General features: G+C 37.8%; 1 protein-coding gene across 1 annotated transcript; it reads right to left on the reverse strand.

Moving 5' to 3' along the window:
* Positions 1-5,299: 5,299 nt before the first annotated feature.
* LOC133322933 (opsin Rh1-like) lies at positions 5,300-10,809 on the reverse strand. The gene is made up of 6 exons (XM_061531884.1): positions 10,730-10,809; positions 10,241-10,569; positions 8,664-9,186; positions 5,830-5,977; positions 5,487-5,764; positions 5,300-5,420 (listed from the first exon to the last, which is right to left on the reverse strand). Exons 1-6 carry the CDS (start codon positions 10,807-10,809, stop codon positions 5,300-5,302), a joined length of 1,479 nt encoding a protein of 492 aa, XP_061387868.1.
* Positions 10,810-11,510: the final 701 nt, after the last annotated feature.

Here is an 11,510-nt window from a genome sequence, read left to right on the forward strand (position 1 = left end):
GGATTTATTAAAGAATATTTTTCAAGGGCCAACTGAGGCGTGGATTTATTAAAGAATATTTTTCAAGGGCCAACTGAGGCGTGGATTTATTAAAGAATATTTTTCAAGGGCCAACTGAGGCGTGGATTTATTAAAGAATATTTTTCAAGGGCCAACTGAGGCGTGGATTTATTAAAGAATATTTTTCAAGGGCCAACTGAGGCGTGGATTTATTAAAGAATATTTTTCAAGGGCCAACTGAGGCGTGGATTTATTAAAGAATATTTTTCAAGGGCCAACTGAGGCGTGGATTTATTAAAGAATATTTTTCAAGGGCCAACTGAGGCGTGGATTTATTAAAGAATATTTTTCAAGGGCCAACTGAGGCGTGGATTTATTAAAGAATATTTTTCAAGGGCCAACTGAGGCGTGGATTTATTAAAGAATATTTTTCAAGGGCCAACTGAGGCGTGGATTTATTAAAGAATATTTTTCAAGGGCCAACTGAGGCGTGGATTTATTAAAGAATATTTTTCAAGGGCCAACTGAGGCGTGGATTTATTAAAGAATATTTTTCAAGGGCCAACTGAGGCGTGGATTTATTAAAGAATATTTTTCAAGGGCCAACTGAGGCGTGGATTTATTAAAGAATATTTTTCAAGGGCCAACTGAGGCGTGGATTTATTAAAGAATATTTTTCAAGGGCCAACTGAGGCGTGGATTTATTAAAGAATATTTTTCAAGGGCCAACTGAGGCGTGGATTTATTAAAGAATATTTTTCAAGGGCCAACTGAGGCGTGGATTTATTAAAGAATATTTTTCAAGGGCCAACTGAGGCGTGGATTTATTAAAGAATATTTTTCAAGGGCCAACTGAGGCGTGGATTTATTAAAGAATATTTTTCAAGGGCCAACTGAGGCGTGGATTTATTAAAGAATATTTTTCAAGGGCCAACTGAGGCGTGGATTTATTAAAGAATATTTTTCAAGGGCCAACTGAGGCGTGGATTTATTAAAGAATATTTTTCAAGGGCCAACTGAGGCGTGGATTTATTAAAGAATATTTTTCAAGGGCCAACTGAGGCGTGGATTTGTTAAAGAATATTTTTCAAGGGCCAACTGAGGCGTGGATTTTATGAGAACCCATACATATTATATGATTAACACCTCATCAGCTCCAATAAAAATTAAAACACTTTCTAACACACCTTTCCATTTTGGATGTTCTCTTTTGGGTTTGTTTTAGAAGTCCCTTTTGGTTGTTGAAATTCTACGTTGTTGGTTTTTTGGGATTGATTTTTTAGAAAATCACGTCGCGATTAATTTACATGTGAAAAAAAGTTAGCAAATTATTTTCATAAATAAAATCTCATAGCTTTTTTTCTGGACCACTTGTAAATTAATGTTGATGTTCGTCGCCCCTACGTTCACGAAACTTTGGTTGGTAAAATTCACCGGCTCGGACTATTCGAATCTTCGTCGCGGCTATTTACCATCTGCGATAATTTCTTGAGACCGCTGCAAGTTTTATAGGTATTTTTATAGCTTATGAACGGTCGGCTAGACATCGAATAGTCGTCGGCAGACAATTTAATTAGGGCTTCTTTTCGTGTTTTTCTTTTAGCCATATACAAAATATGAATATTATTCAAGGTGGCTTAAAGAAATGTCAACACAAACAACAACAACATAAAGGTGTTGACGGACAGACAGACAGTCGGACAAAAAGATTTAAATGCTGCAATTATATTAGTGTGGAAGGTGGGGTCGATTTTGAAAATAATTGTTTTTCTGGTCTAGTCGGGACATTTTTTAAAAAATATTTTCTCAGAGCCCAGTAGAGCCTAGTTTTTTAAAGAATACTTTCTCAGAGTCCACCAGTGCGTAAATTATTTAAAGAATATTTTTACAGATCCCATTATATCCTAGATTTTTAAAGAATGTTTTTCAGAGCCCATCAGAGTGCATATTTTTAAATAAGAGTTTTTCAAAGCCTATCAGATACCAGATTTTTGAAGAATTCTTTTTTTTTTAGATCCACGATTTTTAACGAATTTTTTTTGAGCCCCTAAGATCGTAGAATTTTAAAATAACATTTTTGTCATAGCCCATCAGAGCGTAGATTTTTTACAGAATATTTTTCAGAGCCCATCAGATTTTATTCCTGTAATTAGGCTCTAAGAAATATTTTCTTAGAACCCATCAGATCACAGCACAATTTTTTTAAAAAATATTTTTCAAAGTCCCTCGTGCCCATAACAAGATTTGTAACTTTGTATCTCAGGTGCTACCCTAATAAACCTCTTTCGTAGCGGTTTTTGTTTGCCAATCATCGAAGTACGCCTCAGTTGTTGTAACGCGTCGTCGACATTGTTGTTATCTTATTTTGCAAGCATTAACGTAAATTCGAATAGTTCTATCTCTTTCACCCTTTCGATCAAATCATAACTATGGACTTGGTTCATGCAAAAAGGATTTATAATCAAATACTTATACCGACGATTATGGATGATGACTGAAGAAAACATCATGGTTAACGGCAAGAGGTTCCTAGGGGAATAGTGTAAATTATTTGGTTGAGGTTCTTCAACTTGACCCTGACATAACTAAAAATAGTTGCAATGACCCTGAATATTTGTACACACACATACACATTTATATTTAGCTTAGGTTATTATTTCAACTTATTTTTCCTCATTTCTAAGCTTATTTTCATATCGATTCGTTTTCGTTTTTGCAATTCTAATTTGATTTTCGTTGACAGAATCTGTCCACAGACGTCAGAAGAACGGCGAATAAAGAAGTGTTGATATGACAGGAGAAATATTCTTAAATAATCTACTCTCTGATAAGCTTTGCAAAGAAAATAGTCTTTACAAAAAAATTTACGCTCCGATGGGCTTTGAAAAAAATAGCCTTTAAAAAATCTACGCTCCGATGGTCTTTGAAATAACAGTCTATCAAAAAATTACGCTCCAATAAGTCCTGAAAAAATATTCTTCAAAATTGTTTCACTCTAACGGATTCTGAATAAGTATTTTTTAATAAAGCTACGTCCTGATGGTATCTAAAAAGGTATTCTTAAAAATAGCTACGTCCTGATGGTATCTGAAAAGCTATTCGTTAAAAAATCACAATCTGATTGGCTCTAAAAAATGTTCTTTAAAAAATCTTCTTTTCGTGGGCCATGAAAACTCTTCTATAAAAAATCTACGCTCCGATGGACCCTGGAAAATATTCTTAATAAAATCTATCCACTGATGGGCTTTATAAAAAATAGTTTTTGGAAAAACCTACGCTCCGATGGGCCCCGAAAAAAATATTCTTTAAAAAAAATAAGCTCCGATGGGCCTTGAAAAATGTTATTTTAAAAAATCTATGCCTCGTTTGAGCCATGAACTGTCTTCTTTAAAAAATCCAATGGGCCCTGAAATCAATAAAATATTTTTTGAAATATTTACGCTCCGATTGGCCCTGAAAAAAATATTCGTAATAACATATTTTTTTAAAAAATCTACGCTGATATTCCTTAAAAATCTAAATCTACGTTCCGACTAGCCATGGGACCTCTGACGGGCCCTGAAAAAATATTCGTAATAAAATATATTGAAAAATCTACGCTTCAATGGGCTCTGAAAAAATATTCGTAATAAAATATTTTTTGAAAAATCTACTTTCCAATGGGCCTTGAAAATGTTCTTTTAAAAAAATCTACGCTCCGATAAGCCTTGAAAAATGTTATTTTAATAAAATCTACGCTCCCATGGGCTTTGAAAATTTTCTTTTAAAAAATCTACGCAACGATGGGCCTTAAAAATGTTCTTTTAAAAAAGCTACGCTCCGATGGACCTTGAAATTGTTCCTTTTAAAAAATCTACACTCCGATGGGCCTTAAAAGTGTTCCTTTAAAAAAATGTACGCTCCGATGGGCCGTGAAAAAAATATTCGTAATCAAATCTAAGCTACGATGGGCCCTGGAATAATATTCGTATTCAAATCTACGCTCTGATGGGCTCTAAAAGAAATATTTTGTTTTTAAATCTACGCTCCGATGGGCCCTGAAAAAAAATATTCATAACAAAATATTTTTCAAAAGAAGCTACCTTATGATGGGCTCGGAAAAAATAAAAAAATATTCGTAATAATGTATTTTTTAAAAGAATCTACGCTTTGAAAAAATATTCCTTTAAAAATCTACGCTCAGACTAGAAATGAAAGGAAAATATTCTTTAAAAAATCGACGCTTAGACTAGCCTTGAAAAATATCCTTTAAAAAATCTACGCTTGGACTAACCGTGAAACAAATATCCTTTAAAAAATCTCTCTAGAAAAAATATTCTTCGAAAAATGTACGCTCATATAAAAATTTACGTTCTAAAGGGTTCTGAACAAAATTTTTAATAAAATCTACGCTCTGACTAGCCTTGAAAAAATGTTCTGATGCGTTCTGAACAATTATTCTTTAAAAGTCCACGCTCTGATGGGTCCCAAAGAAACATGATTTAATGAAATCATCTACCTCTGCGTATCCTTGAAAAAATATTCGTTAAAAATCTATGCTGTGACTAGACCTTTAAACTCCTTTAATCTACGCTCTGATGCGCTCCTAAATAATATTCTTTAAAAAGTCTACGTTATGACTAGACCTTAAAAAATATTTCTTTGAGAATCTACGCCATGACTAGTGGTGAAAAAATATGCTTAAAAATGTAAATCCTGAAAAGTATTCTTTAAAAAATCCACGCTCTGGTAGGCTTTGAAAATGAATTTTCATGGAGGTCGTCATTCGAGCCCAGAAGACCTATTGTATGCTTATTAGACTTCTTCTAGCCACAAAAGATCTCTTCTGGCCACAGAACACATCTTCTAGCAATATTAGACCTTTCCTGTCCCTAGAAGACTTCTTTCATCCAAAGAAGTCATCTTCTGTCTATAGAAAATCTCTTCTAGCCTTTGAATACCTCTTCCATCGATAGAAAACCTCTTCTAGTCATTGCAGACTAGGCATAGAAACCCTTTTCTATCCATAGAAGACCTCTTCTATCCACTGAAGTCCTCTCCTATCTATAGATACTTCTTCTAGCCACAGAAGATATCTTCTACTTCTTATATCCTAGAAAATCTCTTCTAGCCACTGAAGACCTGTTCTAACCACAGAAGGCCTCTTATTTACCTAGATAACTTTTGCTGACACTGCATTTTGAAAAAAAAAATTTTGTAAAAATAATTCCTTTATTATTTAAGGCCTGGGAAATTGTATATTTTAATCCGAACCCTTAGAGACAGCCCATCAAACTGCAAGACGTTTTTTTCTATCCATTTAAGCCTTCGTTTCAGTTGTGGTAGTCTGTGAGGAAACATCATTTGCCTTGGTCTTCTCCACACTGCCAAACACGAAGCAAGGACATTTTTCCTTTAAAGCAGCACGATACTTTGGATGGCTGGAAAAAGAAAGCAGAATCATTATCACAACATAGGCAGGAACATTTCTTTCTTCCCAATCTCACCTGATACCATAGACAATGGGATTATAACAAGCTGCGGATTTGGCAAAACAGGCACCCCAAATCGTATTCAATGGCGTCAGACCCTCATATTTAAATAAACCCAATGTGTTGATCACCTGATATGGAGTCCAGGCCACAAACCACAAGGAGATCGTAACCAATGCCACGATGGCCAATTTACCCTCGGCAGATTTTTCATCATCATCGGAGGTCCGCAACGATTTAACATTCATCTTTTTGGCTTGCTCACGCATTGCCTTCTCATGGGCCGAGACAGCCTGGGGTTGAAGAAAAAGGGAGTTTTGAGTTTTAAAATGATATCAAATGATTGGAAAATACCTACCGCAATAATATACCAATATGAGTAGCAGATCAAGAACAATGGTATATAGTAGACAAATATGGTGTAGCACATCAAATAACTTCGTGAATTCCAGGAACGATCCAAATAATCTATGCCGCATGAGATTAAGTTGCCCTCGGGTACATATCTGATGAGAAGAAAGAGGTGAGATAATCGGATGATATGGAAAAGAAACAGAAGTCATATTCTGGCCTCAGAAAACCTCTTGTAGCCCTTCGATGCATCATCTCATCATTTAAGACTTTTGGAATATCTCTTTTAACAATGGAAAATCGCTTGTATACACAAAAGACTTCCGATAGCCGGAAGACACAGAAGACTTCTGATAGCCAAAGAAGACTATTTGCCGAAGAAAACTACTTTCTAGCCACAAAAGTTATTCACATTTTCACAGAAGATCTCTTCTTTTTATAGGAAACCTCTTGTATCCTCAGAAAGCCTTTTCTATCCATGAAATACCTCTTATATAAATAGAAGAAATTTTATGTCTTTAGACCTTTTCTGCCCATATCTTCTACTGGCAGAATATCTCTTCTAGGCATAGATCACCTCTTCTATCCATTGAAGAAATTATTCTAGACCTCATCTAACTATAGATGACATATATTATTCAAAAAAGAACTCCGTAGGACCTTTTCTAGCCATATAAGACCTTTTCCAACTATCGAAGACCTTTTCTATTCATTCTCTAGACCTCTTCCAGCCATATTATATGCTTTATAGAATGTTTCCTCCACTAAGGGCTTGTAATGTCTACATATTCTTCGAAGACCTCTTCTAGCCAGAAATTACATCTTCCAGTTATAAAAGACATATTTCACTTTCAGAACACCTTTTCTAGCCATAGTTCTTCTAGCCATCTATTATATGAATAGTATACTTCTTCTAGTCACAAAATATATCTTCTGGTCTTAGAACACCTCTTCTAGCCACACAAGAATTTTTCTGTCCCTCGAATTTTTTTTCCAATCATAGAAGGTCTCTTTTAATCATTGAATGCAAGGCTAGGCACTCAAGTACACCTCTTCTAATTCTAAAATACCTCTTTTATCCACAAAAGATTTCTTGTATCCATAGACAACCTCTCCTATCCCTTGAAGACCTCTTATATCCCTTGAAGATATCTTCTATTCATAGAAGACCTCTTCCCTTGAAGATCTCTTCCATCCCTTGAAGACATCTTCTGTTCCTAGAAGACCTCTTCTATCCCTTGAAGACCACTTCTATCCCTTGAAGAACTCTTTTATTCATAGAAGACTTCTTCTATCCCTTGAAGACCTCTTCTACCACTTGAAGACCTCTTCTATTCCTAGAAGACCTCTTATATCGCTTGAAGACCACTTCTATCCCTTGAAGACCTCTTCTATACCTTGAAGACCTCTTCTATCCTTTGAAGACTTCTTCTATTCATAGAAGACCTCTTCTGTCCCTAGATGACTTTTCTATCCCTTGAAGACCTCTTCTATCCCTTGAAGACCTCTTGTACCCCTTGAAGACCTCTTCTATCCTATAAAGACCTCTCCTATTCATAGAAGACTTCTTCTACCCCATGACGACCTTTTCTATCCCTTGAAGACCTCTTCTATCCCTTGAGGACCTCTTCTATCCCTTGAAGTTCTCTTCTATTCCTGGAAGACCTCTTCTATCCCTTGAATATCTCTTCTGTTCCTAGAAGACCTCTTCTATCCCTTGAAGACCTCGTCTATCCCTTGAAGAACTCTTCTATTCCTAGAAGACCTCTTCTATTCATAGAATACCTCTTCTATCTCTTGAAGACCTCTTCTATCCCTTGAATACCTCTCTATCCCTTGAAGACCTCTTCTATTCATAGAATACTTCTTCTATTCCTTGAAGACCTCTTCTATTAATAGAATACCTCTTCTATCCCTTGAATACCTCTTCTATTAATAGAAGACCTCTTCTATCCCTTGAATACCTCTTCTATCCCTTGAAGACCTCTTCTATCCCTTGAATACCTCTCTATCCCTTGAAGACCTCTTCTATTCATAGAATACTTCTTCTATTCCTTGAAGACCTCTTCTATTAATAGAATACCTCTTCTATCCCTTGAATATTTCTTTTATCCCTTGAAGACCTCTTCTATCCCTTGAAGACCTCTTCTATCCCTTGAATACGTCTTCTATCCGTTGAAGACCTCTTCTATCCCTTGAAGACCTCTTCTATCCATTAAAGACCCCCTCTATTCATAGAATACCTCTTCTATCCGTTGAATACCTCTTCTGTCCCTTGAAGATCTCTTCTATTCCTGGAAGACTTCTTCTATCCCTTGAATACCTCTTCTGCTCCTAGAAAACCACTTCTATCCCTTGAAGACCTTTTCTATCCCTTGAAGACCTCTTCTATCCCTTGAGGACCTCTTCTATCCCTTGAAATTTGAAGACCTCTCTATCCCTTGAATATCTCTTCTGTTCTAGAAGACCTATTCTATCCCTTGAAGACCTCGTCTATCCCTTGAAGAACTCATCTATCCCCAGACTAGTTTTTATTTCCTTAGCAGAATACCTTTAGTAACTCTAGAATACTACCTCTTTTTTTAGCAGGATGACTCATCTATCCCTAGAAGACCTATTCTATTCTTAGAATAATTCTTCTTTCCTTAGCAAAGACCTCATGTACCCTTTAAAACCTCACTTATTTCTAGAGGATGTCTTATATCACTAGAAATCTTATCTCTAAAAGACCTATTCTACTCATGGAAGACCTCTTCTACCCTTAGAGTAACTCTTCTATCCTTAGAATTTTTTTTCTTTCTCAGAAATTTCCTAGCAGATTGAACTCCTGCTTCCACTCACCTACTCCATCCAAAAACGGGTGCCACAGTCCATACACTTGCCAAAGACCAGATGAATAGGATCTTAATTATCGCCCACTTTATGGTCATCGGATGTCCAGCCATACCCTTCACAATGACATTATAACGATCCAACGATATCATACACATTGACCATATTGAACTGCAACCGAATGCCGAACCCAATCCGGCATAAACATCACACATCATTGGTCCCAAAATCCAAGTGCGATAATATAAATTAATACCCATCATCGGTGTGTTCAACAGCATCATTCCAAAATCGGATAGGGCCAAATTAATGATCAACAAATTGGCTGGTGTGCGAAGAGATTTTGTTGTGGAGAAAATGTAGATGACAACGCCATTACCACACCACGATATTATGCCTATGGCTAGCATATACAAAGTCAACAAATTATACCACATCCGATCCATGGGAGGAAATTGATTCCAATAGGGATTTATTAGGTGGGCCATGTCGGGTGTTACCTGAAATATATTCAAATGAATTTTAAATGGTCCTCAATAATAGTTTGATTCACCTTACATTATCAGTTACTGAAAAATTCAGCCGCGCTACCGATATTGATGGTCCAAAGGGCGTGCCAGAAAACGTTTCCAGACTGTGAAAGGAAGGTATTCAAATTATTCAATCCTGTTAATTTTTATTTTTTATATCCTTACCTCTCCATTTTTTTGATCAATCTTTAGTTTGAATCGTTATCTTGAATCTATGGCCGTGCTAGACCTGAAACTATATCTCTGGCCAGCCACAAGTTTTATAGGCTTCTATTTGGTGGAATGTTTGCTGCAATGTTTGCCAATTTTTATGAAAATTAAATTATGTTTGTTCGAATCTGTCCCACCCTTCGATGACTGCGAAGTGCAACATAAACAACACTATTAGTGCTGGATAGAGATGACAAATGAGATTTTGAGAATAGGTATTTTTTGATCAGAAGAGGTCAGCCGTGGATAGAATGGACGACATATAAAGAAGTGACCATCGGCCTATGACCATCAATTTATGGATGAATGACAATATATATATCCTACTAATAGAAGGGTCTTTACTGGACATACGAAGTATTCTATGAATAGAAGGGCCATATATAAATATTAGTAGAGACTATTATGTTCATCTTTTCTATATAAAGAAGAGTTCTTCAATGATCAGAGTAGGTCTTATGTGGGTAGAAGAGGTCGTTTAGGAATAGAAGAGGTCTCCAATGGAGGTAAGAGGTCATTTATGCCCAATGGACAGTGGAGATATTCTATGGACAGAAAAAGTCTTTCAAGGCCGAAAAGGCTTTATGTAGATAGAAGATGTATTCTATGAATCAAAGAGAGAGTCCTCAATGGACATAAGAGGTCTTCTTTTCTATGGCCAGAACAAGCATTCAGTGGCATCCAAGCATCCATGCCAAGAAAAGGCATTCTATGGATGGAAGATGGCTTTAAGGGCTATAAGAAGAAGTCTGCTAGAGACAAAAATATTGCTAGAAGTGGCCTTCTGTGACGATTTAAGCATGTCCTCTTACTGTAGCATTCCTTGGGGAGTTGCCAATTTCCTACTAGGCGCGTCTTCCCGGGTGGCGTATGGGAAGGGGTCTCCATTATGTACAGAGTAGAACTGACCCAGGTCAACTTTTCTCTGCACTTCGTGGAAACCTTGGGGATCTTTGAATCCCCCGTGGACCAAAAGGGATCGGGGTAGTTCCCTTACGGTGTAGGGAGATAATAAACCATTACAGGCGGCAATCGTTGGTGAGGTCACAAGCCACGTGTCGTCGAGTTCAAGCGATTGTGATCCGGCTGTTCTAGGTGTGGATGCCTTGACACCTGCAGCTGTATCTGTTACAAGTGCATCAATTTCAAATCCGAACGTTGACGAACCGGCTATTCTTTTGGCAAACGAGCAGGTCAAGACTGATGAAAATCAGTCTCTGGCTGACAGGACTATAGTTTTGGGAGGGGACGACCTACACGGGGCTCTAAATGCTATCCGCGATAGTCTAGAGGAGCAAAGTAAGGAAATCTTCGACCAGTTAGACAGACTGGTACCGGAAGAGCAATGTGGAGGAACTGCTACTGAATCTCACCCTAACTGGTGATGAACTGGACACCACGGTGATCCCAGCCATGTCTATACAGGGGGATTGTTGTAGCATTAACGAAGAAAGCGCAGACCCTGTTGACCGACCGACTTCAAGTCTGACTACAACAGGTCCTGTGTCGGCACTTGCCGACAATAAACTTCAGAGGCTATCTGCGACGGAGGCGATGTCCGACGATGGGGGATCTGTCGAGACCCCAGCAACGGACAACGGCTCAAATGTTGGGTAGGCCCGAGAAGTACATGATGCGAAACACTACAAACGTGCTGTTTCGTATCTCCGCAAATTCGTGGGGCGAGAAGCGAATTTGATTTCGGAGAGGGAGGCTCACCTCATCAAGGGAAAGATGAGATTCGTAAGGAAGTTCGAACGAATTTATTCGCACGCTCTCCATCGTGAACTCCAAATGGACAGGAGCTGCCTCTAGAATCCTACTGCTCACATAAAAGTAGTGGAATCGGCGAAGCCGACTGTCTCTGGCAAAGGTGCTAAGCCGACTTCTGATCAAAAGCCTAGTTCGAAGCCTAACCCTAGTCAAAAGGCAAAGGAAAAGGCTAGTGTCACCCATAAGGGTGAAAGCAAATGCCGCCCCACAGCGCAAATCTGTGAAGCGCATCCGCTCTTCAGAAGGTCCGCTACCTTCACCGAAGAAGACGATGACTTCGCGTCTGGCTGACCCACCTACCTCATATGCGGCTGTCGCTGGAAAGGCAAACTCCAAAGTTCGT

Source organism: Musca vetustissima, unplaced genomic scaffold, assembly GCF_032173495.1.
Source record: "Musca vetustissima isolate MV318-11 ecotype Yass unplaced genomic scaffold, APGP_CSIRO_Mvet_v1 utg17310, whole genome shotgun sequence".
NCBI classification, from domain to species: domain Eukaryota; kingdom Metazoa; phylum Arthropoda; class Insecta; order Diptera; family Muscidae; genus Musca; species Musca vetustissima.